This window comes from Bacillus rossius, chromosome 13, assembly GCF_032445375.1.
Source record: "Bacillus rossius redtenbacheri isolate Brsri chromosome 13, Brsri_v3, whole genome shotgun sequence".
NCBI lineage: Eukaryota > Metazoa > Arthropoda > Insecta > Phasmatodea > Bacillidae > Bacillus > Bacillus rossius.
In genome coordinates, this window is record NC_086340.1 from 16,204,058 (window position 1) to 16,228,119 (window position 24,062).

The window sequence follows — 24,062 nt, forward strand, 5'->3', positions numbered from 1 at the left end:
GATGGCCGGAGTAGAGAGTGAGCATCGCAAAACTATTTCTCCTGCCGCCTCCAAGAAAATCAGTATTGTGTAGCAAATTCTGGGGAGTGCGTAACAATAATGTTAATAAACAGCAAGAAAATTTACTGAACTACTTTTTCTTTCCAATGCCAAGCACTCTACCACAAAAAAAAATTGGACATCCTGAAACAGCTTCGGCCTACGTTGTGCTAAGGAATAAAAATTGTAGTCGTGCGGACTCATGCTGACTTATTAATAGTAACAAAATGTCCACAACAGTAACTGGAAACTGTTCCAGCCCATAAATTCATGCATGCTATTTTCGCTGTACCTGAATTCCAAATAATTTTTCTCTAAATTTATGGAAGATAACATTTTCAAGAAATGCCCTTTCAAAACTTACCTGGTATTGCTAAGCATATTCCATACTCAAAGAAGGTGAGGGTACAGGCACACTTAAAAGGCAAGTGTTCAGCTTTTGTACTGAGGCACAAACGCTGGATTCATCATTAATTTTTATCACACAATTGTACTGTAGGTATAGAATGGGTAGGGAATGGCACATGGCACAGTGTCTCAATTAATGAATTCCTTTCAGACTATCTGGCCTGTCTCCTTTCATGGGAGATAACGATGCCCAGACATTCAACAACATCACCAGGGCAGACTACGACTTCGAAGATGAAGCGTTCGACGCCATTTCCCAAGATGCCAAAGATTTCATCAGCGCACTGCTGGTCAAAAGGAAAGAGTAAGTGTGTTGTTAGCTTGTGTTCAAACAAATATTTACCACGTTTCATTGCATGATCGTCACACGTTTTATGCTAAAATCAAGTTTTAAAAGCATTTTTGTTGACGTTTTTCATAAAAACAAAACATGTTGCATGCAGTCGGTGAGCTATCAATATCTATAGTCAACTACGTGTGCGCACTCTGCACTGGCATCAACGTAACCAAACATAATGCCAATTGCATTTCATACGTGTTACACAGTGGCGATGAAAAATTATACATTAAAACGTTTGATGATTCGAATGAAACATAATACTAAAATTCTTCATGAATTATCATGAAATTCTTCAGTAGAGTCTTGCAGAACATGTATTAAATATTTCACTCATCCCAAATAACATTTAACTTAATTAATTACAATCACAAAATTATACTTCTGACTTACAGGATGGTTTATTATGGACTGAATTAGATCCCGAACCTTTCTTTATTGATTCCACACGACATAAGCTATCACAAAATTATTTACTTGTACAAACTGTTTTCCTTACAATAGAAGATAAATATGTATAATTTTTGCACCAGTTCCTATTCAATCATAGATTTAGAAAACTATATATTTAACTATACAAAACCAAAACAAAATGAATACATAGTAATTATTATTACTAGTACAATTGTTTTGGAAATTTAGCTGTAAAAATATTCAACAAAACTAAAATGTATGAAGGTAACAAGCTGAGAAATGTGGATTTTTTTTTTGTTTTGAAAGTAGCACATATGTCATGTTAAATGTAACAAATAATCTGTGATTATGATAAAAATTATATTGAATCTATTTTTATGTAAATAATCGGTTGTATTAACGAAATAAACTTTTGACCTTTTTAAGAAAATGCACTGCCAGTTTTGCTTTTTTTTTGCATATGTATGAGTGTGTGCGTAGGTAAGTATACATATATGAACCACAAGACATTGGTGTAGACAGCATAGAAAATGAGAATATGACTGTGTGTTGGCTAAGGTGGTTATAGTTGTTTCTCTGTATTTTCTGTTTTTGTTGCAACTGTCTGATCATCAGCCCACTGTGTTCGCCTGTGCCGTAACATTTTTTTTTTCTAATTCCTTCCACGGGAATTCCGGTGGCTGTCTATGCATTCATACATTTGACAATGACTGATTTCGGCTTGTTTTTCTGCGTGTTTGTACATTTGTCTTTCTTGTCCGTTCTTGTAGTTTCTTTCAGTGGTGTGTAGCCAGGATTTGTGTATGGGGGGGTGTTAAGAAGCATGGCCCCCCGTATTACCAAGTGGGGGGTCCGGGGGTCCTCCCCCGGAAAAATTTGGATTTTAAGGTGTAAAATAGTGCTATTTTAGCAGTTTTTGGTTCTTAAGAACCCCTAAACAACACTCCCCCCCCCCTTCCCCGCTGGCTACGCCCCTGTGTATGTCCATAAAATATTTCTTGAATAATTTGAAATTCAACTGAACAAAAGAGGGATTTGTAGAAGCCTAGTTAAATTGACTGTTTTTTTTCCCCTTGCCAGCAAACGACTCACGGCTAGCGAGTGCCTGCAGCACAAGTGGCTGACGCAGCACCGCGACACCATGAGCTGCGTCAAGATCAGCACCGACAAGCTGAAAACATTCATCATCCGCAGGAAGTGGCAGGTTCGTTTCCAACCACTCGTTTCGGGCTTGCTTGGAACCAGCTACTTGCTGTGCCTGCTTTGTCTTGCTAGTAATAAAACAAACTATCCACGTATTTACTTCAGTGCTAAAGATTCCCCGACAGTTACATGTGCAGAGAAAGGTCTAGTCAGGTTGGTGAGGCGGGTCGATAAGTGCGATGCTTGCTGGTATCACCTCGAAGCACTGGTGTGCAGTCATCTTGTCGTGCAACTATTCGAGCGGTAATTATAACATTAAAATGGGTGGGGAAAATGGAGATAAAAGGTGTAATGCAAGTTCCTTGAGCGGTTTCAAGAATCTGTACCAGGTGTTTCTTGCCTAAAAAGTATTCCGAAGACATGCATTTTTAGCAATTTTCACTCTTCTATAAATACAGTTTAAAAACGAAATCCAGAAACAGAACTCTCATCCGCCCTCAGCATATTATTAAATAAATGCCGTTTGGATATCTTGAACAGTTTTCAAATCATGTGTTTTTTTTTCTTAAACTCTGCACAACGTATGTGTACCCAGGTAGGAAAAATGAATGAGAAAAAGAAAGGAGGGGGGGGGGGGGCGCCATAAATACCTTTCACTGTGACATAAACCACAAACATGCAGTCTTCTTTAGAGCCATTCCGCCTGCCATGTTGTAGGAAGGAAGGAAAATCAAGCAATCGGGAACAGGATGTAAATTCTGGAGAAAATGTTTATATTATTTATTAATGATACAAAGAACTTGAAATGCTTAGGATAGGTAGGTTGAGGGGTTACCTACTATCAATAAATTATAAATGAGTCTTTCAGATTTAAAAGTTTAAATGCCATATAAGTTACCACAAAAAATATTTCCCTCTTAATATATTAACCTTGCCATTTTTCCCTGCTTGTTATTTACACAGTTTCTCTTGTCATAACAATCCATGTTGAATTTTCTCCTCAGTTTTTATTCTAACAGCATGAATTCTGATGTGGTATAGGAAATATAGTATAGTACTTAGCTATAGTTAACATGTAGCTATGATTTTGTAATTGGCAAAACTATGTGAGCTGATTCTTTATGCAATATTAGTGGAAATTGTGGGGCCTTGATTCCTATCGGAGGTATGTCCACGAAAAAGTAGCAGAGATGTGAAAGAACTGAATGAGAAATAATGTTCAGTTACGTCTGAAGGTGAAAAATCATTTCCTACAAAAAAAATTGATTTGGCATCCCTAACAGTGTGCACAAACACTTGGAAGCTAGAATTATATATTATTAATGGAGATAAATTTTAATGGTTTCGTTTATTTAAACAGGAGATATCTGTATTCAAAATAGTAAAAACATCTGACACATTAATGCACCTTTGTAATAATTACAATATATTGATTTTTATTAAGCATGTTTAATTACTTAGAACAATATTAACAGCTGCAAATTCAAAATATGTTAAAAAAATTTTTAATCTTTTTAGTGCATAAATTTTGGTACAATCTTCATACTTTATAGAATGTAATTTATTTCATGTTTTTAGTTAAAATTCACCATATAATCAATCTCATGCATAATTATTAATCAATACTCTTTTAAGGCCAATTAAGATATATTTTTATCGCTATTACAGTTTTACAGCTTAATTAGCCTTAAAGTTGTAAAAACCTTTTTCAATTGTATATTTGCATTAAGAATTACCTCTTAATTGTGTGTGACCATGCGATTAACCAAGGCATAAAATGTAACATATGTAATGTAAAAATAAGTCTCCTTTGTTGAACTAGAGAAAAAAAAGGGACTACCGTATTGGCCCGAATATAAGGCGACCTGCAGTTTCAGGAGGCCAAACAAATGTAAAAATAATTTTTGGTATAAATTAATGTGAAAATTCATTAGACATACATTTTGTGTTGATAAATTGTTTTTGCATTTATGTATAACAATTAATTTATATTTATCACATTACTTATTTAAAATAAGTTTGAATGGCCTACCCTAAAAGTCAAAAGAAAACAATTAGAAAATATTTACATTTTTAAGTATTACACTAGAAATCTTTTCGTATGTTTACTCTAATGAAGCTGCATAATTGTCATCTTCAGAGCTGTTTATTTGTCTAGGGCTCGTTCCCCGCCGTTCCACCAATGTGTGATTGTTCATTTTTCACAGTTTACTGTATCTACGAATTTAAAATTTTTACAATGGCTATTAATCCCTCTTAAAATACAGCATTTAACTTTCCGTTTGACTTAAGCTACATATTACCACAGAACAAGGCGTATTACTATTTAGTAGTGTGTTAAACGTAAAAAAAGCAAACAAAGAATGCATCTTGCCGGAACAAAACAAGTGGCTAGCTGACATGATGAAGCATACGGCCAAGAATAACTTCGGTTACGTGACCGCGTATATTTGTCCATATTACTCTCTGACAGAGAGAGTCTGTTCTATGAATTTGAAAGAATAATCTATTATAATTATGAAAGGTTTTTACATAAATAAAGAGTGGATTATTAAAATAGCTTTTGAAGCAACGTACCAAATTCCTATTAATATGGCGTCTTCGTGCGTGTTCGGCAATGTTCGTTTTACAACAAAGAAATATTGTGGAAAGACAGTTGGCAGCCGTGAATTTCCAAACCTTACATCCGAAATGTTTGTAAACGTAAACAATTGTTCTGAAAATAACTGTGATGTTTTAGTACAAATATTTCCGTTAAAAATCTGAAGAAAAATTACCGTAAATGTTAACACACGATTGTACACAAAGTACAAATATGAATTGTGAAATAAAAGGTTGCCATTTTGAGATGCTTCAACATTCACGTTTTTACTCAAGAACAAATATTTTAATTTTCAACTTCAAACAATTGTCAATTACTGCAATATTAGGTGGATTTATGGTTTTTCCCCGTGTGAGGCAACAAAGTTTTAGTTAATATAAAAAATTGTGAACGTTTTGTTAAACAATGTTTCTACTGTAGCTTTCAGCTTGGAACTAATGTTTGCGGTTCTGACGTCTTGGGTGCGAAAATAAGGCGACTTCCAATTTTTGCATCTCTCGTTTATGTAAAAATGGTCGCCTTATATTCGGACCAATACGGTAATTTTTACATTTTCAATTCTTTGTTGTGTAGCATACATGTACCATTGGTTTTATTTAACCGATTTAAAATGGTGTGAACAGTACAAACTGCACTCTAATGAAACCTCACACTAGCATTTGAAACCATTTGTTGTCTAAATGCTAACAATTTAATTTTACTGCCCCAGTCTTGAATAGCACGTCTGTAAATTTCAGTTGAACGCGAAATCTCCGGAGGAAATTTTTTTTTGGCAAGATGCCACAAGTCTGTTTCAACTTTTGTAAACAACAGATGTGATATGGGATAGTTAGCCAAACAAGGGGGAAAAGATGCGCTTGCAGGTCTGACTACGCTATCGGCTATTGTACAAACATCAGCTATGACAAGTTAAATTGCGGCTATGGAGTGTAAAGGACCAAATGTTTTTACGTCCGCGCGTATGCTGTACCGTACCATTGTCGACTGGGCCGTGAACTCGTCTAACCAGTGGCAGGGAATTCACTTAAACTAAAACCACGTCTGCCCATTCAGATGCTGGTAACTGTACATGCTTGATCTCTCACAATGCATCCTGTTCAAGTATTTGAGAAAAAAATAATAGTATTACGGTACTCAGATTGTCATGAAGGCTATGCTTATGTTGGTCGCACTTTATGAAATAAGGACTCATCAAAAGTTTATAAAGTCTGATGCTGTTGGTTGTACTAGCGGGAATACATTTGACATTAGATACCGGAACAGAAATTAACAGATTCACATGAAAAAGGTTGTTAAATTAACATGGTGTCGTATTTTTCATACAAAGTGCGAAGGGAGGCATATAAAGATTGTATGACATGTTTATAGTTGAGTGTTATTCTACACATTTATGTAAAGTATATTTTCCTACACAATTTTGGAACACATTAAATAAATTAGTCTTGCTATTTATGGAAACTAATGCTTCAGAATACGCGATTTCGAATAACACGAGCATTTTTAGGAACGAATTAGTCGTGCTAAGTGAGAGAGATAGGTGTAGTTTGAATCAAGAGTAGCACGTTTTTATTGACATAAAGAAACTTTTGTTACCTTCCCTACGATTTCTAACTTTTGTAGGTGACCCGGTAGACATCCTGTTGGTTAACCAAGGTAACACTGTTTTAGCTGTGTGTTTTTTTTGCTGCATGTTCTAACGTTTGCTGTGTGTGTGTGTTTTGCTAACCTGACCCCGCGACAGAAAACGGGCAATGCCATCCGCGCGCTGGGACGCATGGCCACGCTGTCGGCCGCGACGCGCCGCAACTCGGTGGCTAACTCCACCCCGGGGGGCAGCCCCCGGCCCAGCCTGTCGGGCGGGGCGGTCCCCCGGATGTCCAGCCTGGGGGAGGACTCGGACGACTCGGCCTTCGCCGGCCCCGCGCTCGCCAACGGCGGCTGCCACGGGGCGGAGCCGCCCGGCCTCAGGTCCGCGCGCAAGCGGCTCAGCAGCGAGCGCAGCGACAGCGGCATCAGCGACTGCTCGAGCGTCGCGACGCCCCAGGCCCAGACCTGCTGCCAGTGCCAGGCCAGGCACTTCCTTAAAAAGAACGTGTCCATCAGCGAGGAACTGGAGACCGGCATGGAGCAAATCGGCGACCTTTGTTTGCAAAACCTCGATGTAAAGGAGAAGGAAGTGTCTCCAGAATCTTTGCCCGGCAGTAAGATCGAGTCGGGAGTGTTTCCCCGATCTAGGACTTGTGCGAACAGGTCCGGTGACAAGGTTAGAGAGTTTGATAGAAATGGGACGTCCGATGTTAACCAAGTGTCTCGTTGTTTTTCTCCCGCAGTTAAGCGCTGTGCAAAGACAAAAGGCCTGAAGCAGGAGTCCCACGACCCCGGCCTCCGATCCGAAACGAGTCTCGACCGAGCCAGTGCGACGGGGGAGCAGCAACGATCTACTCTTAGTGATAGTGATCACAGAAATGTGCCAAAAGACTTGCCTCTGGTGGGGAACAAAGTGGTGGAGGCCAAACACGTACTGTTTTCCTCCACGGAAATCAAGTCTCCCACCAAAAAGTCACAAGTTTCAACATCCAATGAGCATAGTGCTAACTATCAAAAAGCTATGGCCTTTTGGAAGCGATAATTTTAATCATGTGAAATTAAAGAAGTGATAAAAAAATTTTTACTATCATACCAAAAACATTTTATATATTAGAAAGTTATTTATTATATGTTACCTCATATTATTATAGCTGCAAAACAAAATATTTTGCAGGTCATTGTAAAGAGAATTGTATTCTTGATAATAAATTTAGGGACCATTATTGTATTGTGATTGTATACAATTCATGTGCAAAACCTTGGTTGTTGAAACTTAAAAACATACAAAGGAGCATGTTGGCACATTTCAAGACTGCAGGTATTTTTATTTGTGTCACAATAGCATCCTTTAGAATAGTATTATGACTCTTGAAAGGCACACAATACCATTAGAGAGAATAAAAATTATACTTTTCCAGTAGTTTTTAAATGAGATTAAAAACATATTATTTAACAATTACTATGCATGATGTTGCATTTTAAACACTTAACTATTATATGATTTTGTTAGATAATAAATATGGCTGTTATTCATTTCACACATGAAAATTTTGTTCCAATAAAATACAGATTTTAGATTTATATGCAATTGCAATTTTGAAATGTATTAGGAAACTAAAGTAATAAAAAGTATATCAGATGTTCTTGAACAGTACCAGTATCCTAACTAATTATTTAAATGCATTATAAGCTCCATGATCTAATAAATATTTGTGTGGACAGCATTGTAGCCAAGTGTGTTGCTCTTTGTTAAATTGTGTACTTGTCCTAGTAGAGTTAGATATTGAATTTTCAATTGTTATTAGAAGAGTATGATATAAAAGAGAAAATAAACAACTTATATTTACATTACCATGTTTTTATGTAGCAAATTCAACTTGTCACTATCTGGATAGTTTAATATGTAAACCATGTTATGGATTGGGGCAGCTACAATCACTCTAACCTTATCACATTCCATGTATCACTGACCTGAACTTTATGATTGATTGCTACTATTGATGGTTGAATTTGTTGAATAGTCTTTATACAGTTTTAAACATGGTCCAAATTCCTGTGAACCTCATCATTTTTATCTCACATGGCTTACTGTTAATATATTGTAAATGCAATTTATTGACTGATATCCTACATCTCTAACCCATTTACTGTTAGACCTGGAGAAAGGTTCTTCTGGAGTACTTTCAGAAGTGATGACTGTTTTCTTTTTACACGATCAATAGTTTCTTTGTCCACTCTATTTTTATTTTTGGAAGATACTTTCCATGCCCATCTTTGGGTGCTATAGATATGAAACTCTTTACTATTATAGGCCTATGTGAATCAATCAAGGCTCTATTTAATTTGGCTTAGCCAGGAAAATTTGCTATGTGTTTTACTTCAATAAAATTGGTTACTTGTATATATCATAAGGTGGCACTCAGTTTGTTTTATAGATGCTCAATAATAATATCATCATTTATAGTTTTTATTGTGTGATGTTATAAATAGGACCCAATTGACTAATCGTGTAATCAGTTCGTATTTGTAATATTATTTTTACTTAAATTCTGTATTTTATACCATGTTCCCAATTTGATATTTGCTTCACCGCCTTTCCAGGTTATCCCTGGTGCTCAATTAATTGCAACCGTCTGAGTGGGACACTAACCCTAATATCTCATGACTCTTAATGTGTAAAACAATAAATCATCCTGTAACTAGAAACCAATTGACTATGCCATGTTTCTCTTGACACATGAATTGTCTGTTTTCATTTCTATCTATTCTTACTCAATAGCTAACCTTTTGATTAACTCTGGATACATCGTAATGACAGTACAACTTCACTCAACATCACTATTGAAAATGTGTGTACTGGAGGTGGTTATAAACACTTGCATTAGAAATTAAATTTGTCTACTTCAACTGTGTTTGCTAAATACCACCCTTATGGTTCTAGATAACATCACTTTGATTTTAAGCTAATGATGCATATCTCCTAGGCTAAATTGATGGGAACAAGGAACTAAGAATGAACAACATGCATATAATTAAATATTGTATTTTTTCATTTTTCATAATTTTTCTGTTTGGTTAGACATCTCAGCAAGAGTAACTCAAGTTTTTTTTATTAACTTTTCCCCCTAGAAATTTGTCAGTGAAAAGACAGATTATATTTCCTAAGCTAATTAAACCCGTAGTAAATTTATTCAGTTCAATTTGTAAACATACAAAATCTACCAAAATGATATGGTTACTTTACTTACTCTTAGGGATAACATTTATTTTATTCTTTTGAGAAAACAGACTAAATAATTGCATATACACGTAACAAAGTTGAACAACTTGCCCATCCATTACCCTATTTACATATATTATCTTTATTCAAGCAAATTACAACCTGTTTTTTAGAGAATACAATAACAGGTGATTTTACTTCTAACATGAGTCATTCATGAATTTAGATGGTCTATATTTTTTTTAATGTATAGTGACAAGCATTCTTTAATATGGATGGTACAAACAGCTCAAACCAAAACACTATGTCTGCAGCAACTTAATTTTTTTTTCTACTTATGTCACAGGTGTGACCAAATTGTATTGCAATGTGTTATTTATTTAGTTTCCTATTCTCATGGCATTTGTGGTGTGCAATATCAGATTAAGGTAAAAATCTTTACAGAGTCCTTGAGATTCCACAGCATGATGTTACTCATCTTCCGCTTCCAAGTTGATATGATTCCCAAATTTGGCGTACAACAGTGTCTTCATATCACTCATTACGCTCTCCAATTCCGACGCCTGCTTTTCCAGACTTGCTATTTCCGAAAGAACTTTCTCTTTGGCCTGCTCAAGTAACTCCTGTAAAGAAAAACTAGATGGTAAATAGCAAAATAATGAAAGTTTCATTGTTATATTATTTTTAAATGGTACCTATTCTATATAATAAATAAATTTTAATAACAGACACACATATTTATCGTTCCTTTTCCAATGATTTTGCATGACGACATAATGAAAAAGTTATCAATGGGAGAATATGTTGGACAATTACAAGAGACTTTCGGGATGTAATCATGGCAACCTAAGTCAACAATATATATTTATTTTTTAAAAGTAGTGTTATATGCATCCGATAATCAACTCTTTCCCGGACATTTGAAATACTATAAAGACAAGGACTTTAATTTCACCAGTCACCAAATGCAACAATTGAGAGATAATTAATCATGTGCATGGACAAAAGGAAGATTTTTTTTTTTTAAGTAACATCCACATGTACAGTGCATTAATATTTAGTTAGGTGTACCTACACACATGCTGTTTTCTGACATTCTACTATAGTGTAGCAATTAAACCTTCGAAAAAAGTACAGTCAAATCTCATTAATGCCGATCAGATATGTAGACATTTGTTCAATGTTCGCATAACAAATGACAATTGTATTCTACATCTATCCGAACAAAGACAGCACACGATAATGTACCTTATTATGCTTCATTCAAAATGACATACATGTTTGAAACAATAAAATTGACAATGTGAAAAGTAATATTTATATTTTTTATGAATTGTATACGATGCAATTTTGTTACAAAATATGTATAGTTCTTTATCGTAATAAAAAGTAAGTTTGCTTATTTTTCATATTACCTGGGTTGGATGCACGTTTAAAGCCTTTTTTTTTAAATTATGTTTTATCATCCTTACAAACTAAATTAAAGCACATTATTTCTTATTAGAAAAACTATGGATGTTGTAACTAGAAAAAAATTTATAACTTTACAAATTTAATAAAATAATTTATTAATGGCTAGTCTAATACAACTGCCAGAATTATGGGCCCCATGAGGTTTGACTGTATTAAGATCACACATCTTTTCTAATATTTTTAACATAGAGAAACTATCATAAATGAGTTAAGTTTTTGTGCAACGCATGTTCAGTTAAATGTCTATGATACTCAAACCGAGGGGCCCCTTAAAATTTTAAATTTGCAGCTCCCTTTATCTATGGATTATTTCCAATGATGTCACCTTTACTAACAAAAATGATTTTTGTCCCTGAAATTGTTAAAAGCAAATATATAATTTCAAATTTGAATTCATTTTAATGAAAGAAAGGATCTAACTGTACAGTTATAGCAGTGAAAGCTTATGCTCTGTTGTGATTATGGAATGGAAAAAAACCAACAGTGACTAAGAAGTAATGATATAGGATTTTGAAGGCTAACACTTTAAACACAAAATTCAATTTAGTTCCGATGACTGAAGAAATATTTGAATTACACTATGTTCTTGACAAAATACTGCACTCACCTGTATTTGGGGCACACTCCGATAGACGAACACTTCTCCCATTGCGTAAGGTATCATATCCGAGTCGTCTACCAACAGAAGGTCATCTGCTGCATTATCCAAATTCCTCAAATCATTCTGAAAAAAATTCACTTTTGTTGAAATAAAATAAAACGTGAGTCTTTCAGTATTCGCCAGTGATGTGTGAGCAAATTCATGTGTTCATTGTTGGAAAAATAAGACACAAAATTCTTTTAAATTGTGCAGAGTATAAAAAATTTCCTGGTGCAAGTCCATCAATGTGTGGTGGCTAGTGTTATACCTGGTGTGCACCCATCAGCGTGGTGGCTAGCTATACCTCGTACGCGTGGTACCTGTGGTAATACTTGGTGTGCACCCATCAGCGTGGTGGCTGGAGCTATACTTCATATGCACCCATCAGCGTGGTACCTGTGGTAATACCTGGTGAGCACCCATCAGCGTGGTGGCTGGTGTTTTTACCTGGTTCACACCATTTAGCATTGTGGTTGGGGTGATATCTGATGAGGGCCCATGGTTGCCGGGGCTATACCTTGTGAACGCCCTTCAACGTGGTGGCTGTGCTAATACCCGGTGAGCGCGTATCAGCGTGGTGGCTGGTGTTCTGCCTTTCAACGTCGTGGCAGGGATACACCTGTGTCTTTGAAACTATTGTGGGATACATTTTTTTTTAACTTGAATTGTAATAAGACACCTTTAATTTATGAGGATGGAATAGTTTGTTGGAACAAACATATTGTGAAAGAAATTTAACTCTTTTTTTGTTCTACAAGGGATTACAAATGTGGTGCCGTCTTGTTGCAGTCCAATACATTAGAACCATATTAAAACACCAAGTATATTTGTTTTTGCTTTAATAACCAAAATCTGACTACACACCTTAAGGAGCTTTTTCTACATTTTATATTTAACCTCGAAATAATTTTATTTACATGTTATAGAATATATTTATTAAAACAATTTCTATCTCTATACAGTAGAACCCTGTTATAATGTTTTCCTGCTTATGTCATATTTTTAAAGTCCCAATATTTCCCCCATAAGGACAATGTATTTATTTCCTGCTTATAATGTTTGGTTTCTAACATTCAATAAATAGGGAAAAAATGTTTTAAAACCAAATTATTCCAACACTTACGATAAAAAGTTTTCATTGTTTATGTTTACAATTTTATGCAATATACTGAAGGTACACAATGTTCATGGTTACGTGTCAGTTGGCACCCTTAGTCAACTCTTCTCTTCCTGGGTATTCAGATGCACGTACATACTTAGTCAACTAAAAGTGTTTTCTATTGCTTACAAATATTTCTTTTTCTCATTCATACGTAGGAATCCCAAAATTAAACATTTTCAGGTGGCGAAGGAGTAGACGTTGTCATCATGAATTGTGAGACAATTTTACAAAATATGTGGCAGTGTATCTTTAAAGACAAACAAAATTTAACCAGGGAACAAAACGAAGTTGGAAAATTGTTGGCTTGTTTCAGAAAATTCATGTATCAAGTATACTATCTTTGGTTTTAACATTAAAGTTGTTTACATAGCTTGGTGAGTCCATTGGTACAAAGCTCGAACATTTTTAAGTGCTAAATTGAGATTTCCTGCTTATAATGTTTTTTTCTTGTGCTCCCTTGAAAAACATTATAACAGGGTTCTACTGTACTATGACTAACTCAGCACTATCTTTACATTTCAATGTTAAATAAGAATTGTCAAAATTGCATTATATAATTTTTCTGTTTATGACTGTCAATTATTAAAGGACAGTTGTAATATCATAAAGTTTTTTTTGCACACCAATAGGTTTAGCGTGGGTCCGACATCTTCGTCACTACTTCCATTCAATTTTCTCGAAATTCCTTCAATAAAATTCTGTATACAGAGAGCTAAGATGTTTACACATCAATAAATAGAATATTTATACTGAAATCTATCCATGAATCTTACAAAAAATGTTATCATGGTCAAGGTTGTAGTAAGCACTTTAAAGCAACTTAATAATCTAGAGTAGCCTTCATTTTAATCATGCATCAGGAAATACTCATAAGCAGTGGTATTTTAAGGATCAACCTTTCATAAGTAGCACTTTCTATTTAAGAAATTCAGGTATTTTTAAAAAGTACATAAGGATCCTCATAAGTATAGCCTACAAAATGTCTTTTTAAGAATTAACTTGAAAACTGTTTGGGCTTATTCCATACACCTTAGAAACCAGCCTAGCAAACACTTATAGCTTGATTTGTGTCCCCCCCCCCCCAACTGACCACACCCATGATGGCTGGTGATAATGCCTAATGCAAGACTCATTAAATCTAACTGTGAATTATGAGTTTGGCCAAAGTCAAATCGCATCGAATGTCTTTGAAGATTGTTGCCACGGCTGCTTTCTGGGTGACTACGAAACATTTTCTCACTAAGTCAATTATTTTTTTAATGACCCAATTGACCTTACTTTATGAATATGCCTTGCACAACAGAGACAAACCTTTTTTGCTTTCAGCTGATCTTTCAAGTCTTCAAATCGAGCATTGTACCTTGCAAATTTATTAATCTTCTGCTGGTCATCAAATGTAATATGGACATCTGAATCCTGGAAGGACAAGCAAAACAGTTGGGCAATCAGACACTGATAATAGGATTGAAACCACAGTTATAAAAGGTTTTTAACACATTAGTAGCCACATAAGAACCATACAAGTAAAAACAATGTGTGCGTGGAGTCTACACGCGACAGAAGTGAAACTTCTTGCTTATTAGTTATAGATAGAGATAAATTACTATAATCTTTTAATAGATAATAGAATAATTGAAAAAAGTAAGGATGCGGGTATGATCTCAAATGAAATATGTAACTCTTTTCCATACGAATAAATGAATTAAAGATTCTTTGAATAAAAAATTTGTACTAAAATGTTTTTCTTGTACACTTAAAAATCAAACTTTGATTTTAAAACAATTCTTAAACATGAAGATTGCAGATAATTAGGTAGTTTATGCAGCTTAACTAATTGTCCACATGGACATGTGTAGTCTGAGGAAGGTATCTGGTATGTGAAAGTGACAACATGGCATATGAACAGGATCTAGCTCAATGCTACTTTGTTGAGCCACAGCCACACTCTGATCGAGAAATATTCATGCCTCTTGGTTGAAATGAACATATTTACACACTTGAGGGGTCGTATCTATAATATGGTGTGTAATTTTGTTAATCAAATAAAAATTACCCATGTCCAACTAAAGCGTGAAAAGCATTATATACCAGCAGAAAAATTTAGTTACACAGCTAAAACAATATTCACAGTACTGATGGTGCACAACAATAAGCTCAAACCCAGTTGTGTTGCCCTCTGCCCGATTACTCCCTAAAGTCGGGGTGGCGTCAGGCGCAGGAGGGTCCCTACCGCCGCGACCCGCCTATCCCTTCAACCTGAGACGCACGCCGCCACGTGGAGCCCGCTCAAGGCCTCTCCAGCGATCACTGACCGCACCAACGGCCCGGGATAGCGCGACGTCCACTGCCAAGAAACAACCGTGCGCGAGAGAGCAAATGGGTATGCTGTGTCAGTTCTATCTTCTTTCCCTGCCATCTCCTCTATCGGTTCCCCCGCCCCTTACCTAACTATTCCCCTCCTCTCCCAGTACTCCCACCACATCCTAACTATTTCCCCTCATGCGATCGGAATTTTCGTAACGCTCGGAAATTTTTACCCTCTCAGCAAAGGAGTTTCACATCAAAAACAATAAGGAACATACGATAGACATTGAAAAATTCTTCATTCAACCTTAAGTACTACCAGGCGAGTTGGCATCGAGTGCTTTTGCCCAACAGTATGACTCATTCTACAACCTTAAAGAAGTGAATGTGAATCATGTATGAAGATACGTAAATAATGGACAATAGTATCTACAGTGACATGCATGCGGATGTCTATGAATAACGGCCAACTCATTCATTTATGTGACTCCACGTGAAAAATCCATTTTACCTATAGGAGTAGACAACATACTTGAATGTAGTAGTATCCATGTTTTAGATGGTAATTTCTTTAAGTAGGTGCTCTCCTGAAAAAAATAAAAATTCCAAAATCGGTAACGTTGAGTACTATTTGCATCAAAACACGCCATTAGGTAATTTAAATGTCACTAACCTAATCAACAGTTCCCACTAATTTGCAATATTTTAAATGTTAACTTATGTAACTGAAACTAACCAACTATGTATTCAAACAATAAATTACAGAAAACTATTTGAACTATTGCAATGCTGTTTAACAGAATTACCCAATATAATGAGAGGAACTCAACAACATTTTCAGAATATTTTAAATTACTTTTTTTGAGAAGAGCATTACTCTAGAAAATCAGCCTACCTTCTTAATTGTGATATTAACGGTTGCATTCTGTGCTGCCTTACTACATTAGCAAATAAATTTTAATGGAAACATGCACACAGACAAATTTTTATTTTATTTTTGTGTTACTAATAATTATTACATTTGATACATGCAAAGACAAATCCTTTTATATGTCGGGTTACGTGCTATCGTATGTAACAAGTTGGCCTCCATACTGCTCAAATAAATCGCTGTCAAGGGTTGACACTTGGGTTTAGATGCACAGTAGGGAGTCACGTTAATTTTTTAAAAAATTATTTGTGTTACATTGCGTTAATATATGCAAAAAAATATACACGTTATATATGGAAAACCACAGGATCTGCAGAGCACATGGCAACAGTCGCTTCACTGCATATGACCTACAATCGTTAATTTATCGGAAACCAAAAGGAATTAAGGAACACTGTTTATATGGTAAATAAATACTGGAACGTCTTTAGTGTTTGAAAAAAAGTATTTTTCAAATTTTATTATTTTATTTACAGAAAGCCACGATGCGAGGAAACAAGTAAGGCTGAAGAGAAGTTATAGAAAAAACTTACTGGAGGGACCATAAGGTAAAGTGTGTGTGTAGGAGGACAGAGAACGACGAGCATTTCTTGTGAGGACACGGAGAGATTGGAAAATGTTGTAGGTTTGGAAGAAGGCAAGATATAGCGATAGAGGACATGGTGTCGTTGGTGAGAGAGCCGGTGGTAACTCTGAAGAAGAGATATTTTCTGGAAAAAAAATAAATATATATGTATATATATATATATAAATGCTATTTTTAACTGGCCTTCCCCCACTATCAAATAACATATAATGTACCGACGAATATTCAAAAACACTCTTTTAGAGGTTAAGGCAACAATTGCAGAATCAAAACACTTTATTTCAGATTTTATCTAACATGAGTTAGTATCCCAGACATTGACTAGAATAACCTTTAATCAGGTGGAATAGTGATGTGTCGTTCAAAACGGAACAAAATAATGTGATTCGTTCACGATATAAAGAATCTGTTCTTTGAGAGTAGATTCCTTGAATGCTGAACCCGAGTCAGAATCGTTCATGGAATGAATCATGACATCAGGAGTAAGAGGAATTAGTAATCCCTGCAAGAGCATGCAAACAATACTTGATAAAATAGGGTAGCATGAAAAGTATCTACACCTGATGTCAACAGTTAAGTAGTATATTAAAATTTCTTTTTCAGATACACAAACTTTGGAAATAAAAAATGCACCACATTTACCATTTTTGGGTTAATTACTCACATTGCTTGTACTGGCTTTTTAGAGTGGTTTTAAATCAAGGTTGTTTAGTTGTTGCTAATATATTTATTAATTGATAATTTTATAAATATCATATACTTACCTACTTAATGAAAAATTAGTTTTCTTCACAGTGGTATTTAGTTTAGCCAAAATTGTAATATTACCAATGTCATCAGCTGTAAATTAATAATTATAATAATACACCTGCAATTGGGCATCCACCCGGTGGCAAGGAGTTCCCACCCCCCAACTACCCTCACTACTCCCCCTCTGGAGCCTCCTTTGTAAGTCCTTCCCTCCTCCCACATCCAGTGTCCTCTCCTCAAGCTCGTTCCACTCTCGCCCCGTCCTCACAAGGAATACCTTCCTTCCTCTCTCTGTCTGTCTCCATTCCCTCCGAATCTTCCACTCATGATCCCTCCTTCCTCGATACAGCCCTCTGTTCAACCTAGCTCCCAGCTTCCCCCCCCCCCCCCCCTAGAAATTACTTTATGCATTCTCACTAGCCTTTCTACTTTCCTCCTTTTTTGCAGCGTGTCCCACCCGAGCTCCTTCATCATCACCGATAGTTTGTGTGTTTCCCCCATCCTGCCTTCGCCTTCCCTTCTCCTCCACATATTTGTCACCCATCTTGCTGCCTTACGGTGCACCCTCTCCAACTCCTCAATTTCTTTCTCCACATAGGGGTCCCACACCGCCGCGGCATATTCAAACACTGGCCTTACCAATGTCGCGTACACCTTTTCCTTAACTTTCCTACCTGTCCCTTTCAGTGTCCTGCTAAGCAGCCGCAGCCGCAGCCCCAAACCCCTCCTGCCCTTCTTGACCTGCTTTCCCCACCCCAAGTCGCTCTGCAGGATCACTCCAACTTATTTCATTATTGATGTAATTTTGCAAACACTAATATATCAATATCAAATGAAAATGTGTCTGACATGTTTAACTCAAGTGTGTCGAGCTACTGGTCAGAGAACTAAAGGTACAAATTTTGATTTCCAGCAGAGTTGGGAATTTTTCAATTTAGAAAAATTTCTCTCAGGATCATAACTGCGGGGTTGCGATTTCCTTTCACGGATAGCAATGGTAAGTCATCGCACAATCAACCTGCCACGAAAAAACCCAGGTACACTGCGGCTTCCCACCGCGACGTTACCTGGGGTAATCGTGCTCGGACACGGCTACATCATCAATGCCATTATGTATGCAAATACTCCCGAATTGTATATGTATCACTGCAGGATACATTTGCAGTGATAAACGGTTCATAATTTTGTAAGTCGGTATACAGCTAGAAGTCTAGAATTTCAGCTATCCGAACCGAGCAGATTATGATAGCCAACCACGTGCAAAGACGTAACTAATACTTCAACGGGGAAACAAGTTATGATTCTTAATAGAGCTACTACATCCACTGAGCGGAACTGAACGAATCATTAAATGGAACTTCATTCAAATGAATCGATTCTGTACAAAGAATCGTTCAACCCATCTCTAAGGTGGAAACATAATTAACATTTACAGAATACAACAATAATTATTATCTATTAACTTACTTTCTGCAAGACTCCCTTGCCATCAACAGCCGCTTTCGCCATTTTCAATTGTTAATTTTACAATTAATGTCCATGTTCCCAAACAAAAATAAGACTATCTTCCAAAATAAATATACACCAAAGAGGTTGAAAGGACCAAATGAAAACCGCCATTTTGGATTCAGCAAATATAACGGTTAAAATATGTTTTATAAAGATCTGAAATAATTTGTCATTATATCATTTAGTGGGTAGATACGGTGTTGTGAGGATTTATTAACTACCAAAGAGTAAAATCGATCAAGTAAACGGCATTGATTAAAAACATTAAATTTATTTATAAAATATTCGCTCAAAACTCCAACTTTTATAATGTTCGTGGCCGTGTGCCTGATGGCAAATAATTTGATCATTTTTTTTGACGATTTACCAAAAATTCTTTTATTTATAAATAGAACGGCTAAATAACAATCTCTATATTTATAACCTAAAAAGTGACAAAATTTCATGCTTTCATCCACTATTTCACCCGAGTGTTTTTTTCTAAGTAGATATGTTATATCAATTTTATACAAAAAAATTTGTGTGTAGTCCACACACTACAGAAATGAAACTTTTTGTTTTATTAGGTAGGTACCAATAGATAGATAAATTGTTTGTAATTTTTTTTTATCAAAAGGATATTATATTGAGGATACCTACAAAGATGCCATTAGCAGCTGCAATGTAAACATGGGGCATTTTCCAAAACTTTAGCGTGCTAAGGGACAGGTACCTGTGCTTTGAACACTTACCAAAGCAGTACATCACATACGAAAACTACAAACGAGGATGTCTATAGAATTCATCTACTGTTTCAGTGCCACAGGAATTGAGAGCGAAAATCTTACAACACATTGCTATCACACTAGGGTTGAACATATGGAAAGCGTGCGGTCTAATTTTGTTTAGGGAGCTACCACATGTAATACTGGGCATGTGGAGTTGCGGACTTGGCACTCCTCTCTCAGGGTCGTGATGTCCCCCGTATGGGACAAGGCTTGCAAAACCTATACTGTTAGAAATCTACCCTACCAGCCCGCTGTAAGAGACAGGCACAATTTCTCGCTGCTCAAAAATGATGGTCGCAAGTGGGCTCTCAGGGCGTCCCACACGCCTCGGCGTCAGGAGGTGAAAACACACACGTCATTATCTGGCAAAATGGTTTTGTTTTATCAGTTTCAATCACGACGAGCTCGACGAGGTGCGAAAGACGCGTCATACCCTTAGCTGAGGTCAGGGTGTCATGGTATCCGAATTACCATTAGGTGTTTCACAAACTTATGGAGTTGAAAGTAATGTACTTAATTCCCCGCTGCAAGTTAACAGCAAATAAAAATTAATTATTAAGAAATTTTATCATGTATAAAATTACTTGTCTATTACCGTACTTAAATTCAAATATATCACCTCCCCCCATCTGGTAAGTTCGGAAGTGGACCACGCATGCTGCTGCTCCGTCCTCATAAAATAACTGAAAGTTGCAAACTACACTTGGGGTTGAAAAAGATAAGAACAAATACAACTGTTTTAATTCAATTACGCAAATACGTTTGGGGTACACGGCAGACCAGCACACAGACACACATTAACTGGCAGTTTGAAACAGAGGGTGATGGTGGGAGGAGACAGGGCCTGGATGGATGAGGCACACTGGGCTTAAGGGGAGACGTAGCCCTGGATGTTGTCATATAGCAAACAAGGTTTTAAATGTATTTACTTATTGAATAATGGTAATGTTGCTTCGTTGCTTGCATCATTACAGATAGAGTAGATAAGAGCACTTTGAAATAATGGCTAAAGCTACAAATAATAAAATTATGGCAAAGTGGCATTTAGATGGTAGAAAGTTCAACTACACCCCTTAGAACAAAGAGTAGGCATTTAAACATGGCTGGATTTGATGGTTTGGATGGTAACTGCGTGTTGCCGTTTATGGTAGTACTAAAGCAACATTATCCATTTGTGATTTTTTGTATTTATTAATATGGTTTAAAATACCATATTATTTAAAGTAACCAATTGAAAGCCACTAGATCAGATGTTTTTCCTAACAGGTTAAGTTTTGATCATATTAATTAAAATGTCAAAAGTACAATCATATAGATTAGTGCAGAAAGAGGTAAATGTTTTAATTTAGTGGTTTTATTGCACCCCAATTTTAAAATGTAGCATCCATTTATTTACAAATATGCACATTATGTAGTGTTAACATAAATTTTTATTTACATACAAAATACAAAATTTTTTTAATGTTGTGTATATATACCAAGAAACAAAAATTATATATAGGTACACACACAGATGTTTTATGTACAAAAATTATATATACATATTTTTTACATAAAAAATTACATTATGTACCCTACATCAAAAATTAATCTTTTCAAATTGTCAAAACACTGCATTGGCACTTTCAAGACAAAAAGCATACAGTTGCAAAGTCAAAGCTGAAAAAGGAGGAAAACAATTTATTTGGAATGTATGAACACACATCTTGCAAAAGAAACAGTAGTAGCATGTTACTCATTTCTTTGCCGCTAACTGACCAATCCAGGAGGCAATCTTTTCTGCAAGCACACTATTGGACGAGGGACATCGGCTCTGGACAAACATGAGTCCTTGCACGTCCTTCTGGTCGTAGGCAACTTGGGCTGCCTCCTCCAACATCCTACAACAACCATCAAGAACAGTATACTACCCTCTACAGAACTACAACAAGTAAGCCGACTTAAAATTTCACTATCTTTTGATTTTGTGGAACACCGCTTAAAGAGATAACAATCCTTATTTTTTGTTTCACACTCTAAAAGCTAAGGTTGGTTTGGTGACAGATATACAAATACAGTAAAACCTCGTATTTACGTTTTCCCGCAAATAACGTCGTTTTATTGTACATTAACTTTCGTGTTGCATTTTCCCTGAAATTACACCGCTACGTAACCAAAAAACCCGGAATGTACGTTTCAAAACACGGTAAAAATGTAAATACTCGTCACGTTAGTCATAGATGTGAAAAGTTTGAAGTAGTTCGCCTATTGTTTGTAATCTTTCGTTTTGATGTATCGACAAGTTCTATGGTGCCTCTCCTCTACTAACGTTTTAATCTTTGCTGCCATAGAGAACTTTCGTAGCAGATCCACAAACGGTTTTATTTATGGTGTCATAGAGCACTCTCGTAGCAGAGCATAGTCCGAAGCGCTGAGCTATCGATACTACCGGAAAGCGCTCATACACAGTACGTATATTTAGTAGTGCTGCATTATGTACAGTACATATCTATGATGGCTTTCATTGTTTACATTAGTCAACGTCCGTTTTGGTTAGCACGTGTTTTTTTATCGTTCACAATATTATTTATGGCAAGATTTTGATTGAAGATGGATAGGTATAAAGTTCCACGAAATACTTTATCTATTGAAGATAAAATTAAAATTATTGAGAAGTTTGACAAGCATGTGGGTACCCGAGTGGTTTTGGCCAAGGAACTGAATATTCCTGTTAGTACTTTAAACACAATAATTAAAAATAGGTGTTCTATTGAAGCAAATGCTGCCCAATGCGTTGAATTTATACTATACCTATAAAACAGTACTAGAGAAAATTTAATGTAGGCTTTATGTTGCATTGTTTTTTATATTTAAGAAAATTATATTTTTGCAGTGCCCTAAATGTGTTGTAAACAACTATTGTTTGTCTTGTAGCACCAGTAAATGCTGATACATTTTTTTAAGCTAAAATTTAGCATTAACTGCCAATAAAAGTGCTTTCCCACAATTTACACTTTCCCGCAATTTACACTTTTTCCTTGGGGTTCCCTGAAAAGTGCAAATAAGGGGTTTTACTGTATAGGGATAAAAGTTAGCACATAATCAGTGTCATTTTTTATTTTTTTGCTCATTTACACTTGAGTTGCTATTTTTTTTCTAATTTACAACATAAAGGCTAGTTTCGCTAATCTTATAAATAAATATTAAATGTCAGCTAAGTTAGTTTCAAATGTCATTAATTTGTAAAAAAATTTCCTTTATAAAATGCCACATATTTTCAAAGATTGTTGTACAAAATGTATTTTCTCACACTTGGAAAGAAACAACTCACTAAGTGATGACTCAGATTATATTCGTACTTTGGAGCTTTTTTGGCACACGTTCCAATGGATAATCATAATTAAATTTTCTTAATGCATGAAGTCACTTAAGTCTCATTGACACGTCTACCATCTTTGCTACAGATTTCCTCTTCTCATGGATAAAAAAAAAAGCAGGCATTTTGCTTTAGCAAGAGTGAGAAGTAAACCATAGCAGTACTACAGATACTTGACCCATGTTGTGAACTTCTGGTTTTCATTCTCCATACTAATTGTCTTTGTGATCATGCTATGTCTATGATGCAACCAAGTTCAGAACATACATCCAAGAAAACTTTACAGTATGAGTCCAACCCAATATTAAAACTGAACTAGAGGATTTTTGTATAGATATATGAATATTTAATTTACAAACCTTTACAATACAAATATTACATTTTAAATATGCAGCATTAATAATTCTTATTCCACAATAATAGATGCTAAATTATAAAACAACCAATGTTAATTTTTCCAGCCCCTACTAATTACAGTTAGTTAGGTATAAGTTTAATAAACCAAAAACCAATTTTATTTATTCATTCATTTTTTCATACATTCATCACATTTATTAATTAATTCACCATCTAAATTCAAGTAATGAAACAAAAAATACATCAGGAGGGGTATTTGATCTTCCAAAGAATCATGTTTTCTTAAGTCAGGTATGTACCGTATTTACTCGTGTATAGCGCGCCCTCGTGTATAGCGCGCACCACGATTTTTGCAACTAATTCCAAAGAAAAAAAAATTGAAATTTTTTTTCCCCCATAAATAAATTTTACTAACATTTTGTGGTACCTGATTATTTAAATTGATGTGTGGTGATGCGTCAGGAAAATACATAAACTC

The 24,062-nt window shown here is 35.6% G+C and overlaps 3 protein-coding genes across 6 annotated transcripts in view; 1 reads left to right on the forward strand and 2 right to left on the reverse strand.

Moving 5' to 3' along the window:
* Positions 1-8,378, forward strand: part of LOC134538271 (titin-like) — a 453,345-nt gene extending 444,967 nt beyond the window's left edge. For 3 of the 4 annotated variants that reach the window (XM_063379437.1, XM_063379438.1, XM_063379440.1), the window contains 3 exons: positions 599-751; positions 2,279-2,402; positions 6,685-8,378. In XM_063379437.1, coding sequence (XP_063235507.1) covers positions 599-751; positions 2,279-2,402; positions 6,685-7,572 — 1,165 coding nt within the window. In that variant the 3' untranslated portion in view covers positions 7,573-8,378. The remainder of the gene's footprint in view (positions 1-598; positions 752-2,278; positions 2,403-6,684) is intronic. The other variant, XM_063379439.1, reaches the window with a different exon arrangement.
* Positions 8,379-9,868: 1,490 nt separating this feature from the next.
* On the reverse strand, positions 9,869-19,175 carry LOC134538272 (prefoldin subunit 4). Its single transcript, XM_063379441.1, has 4 exons — positions 19,064-19,175; positions 14,337-14,441; positions 11,831-11,947; positions 9,869-10,373 (listed from the first exon to the last, which is right to left on the reverse strand). The coding sequence occupies exons 1-4, from the start codon at positions 19,103-19,105 to the stop codon at positions 10,221-10,223; spliced, it is 417 nt and encodes a 138-aa protein (XP_063235511.1). The 5' UTR covers positions 19,106-19,175; the 3' UTR covers positions 9,869-10,220.
* Positions 19,176-21,204: 2,029 nt separating this feature from the next.
* The window catches only part of LOC134538274 (vacuolar protein sorting-associated protein 16 homolog), a 35,332-nt gene continuing 32,474 nt past the window's right edge, over positions 21,205-24,062 (reverse strand). Inside the window, exon 16 of the mRNA XM_063379442.1 lies at positions 21,205-21,752. Within this exon, the coding sequence (XP_063235512.1) occupies positions 21,608-21,752 (145 nt within the window). The 3' untranslated portion in view covers positions 21,205-21,607. The remainder of the gene's footprint in view (positions 21,753-24,062) is intronic.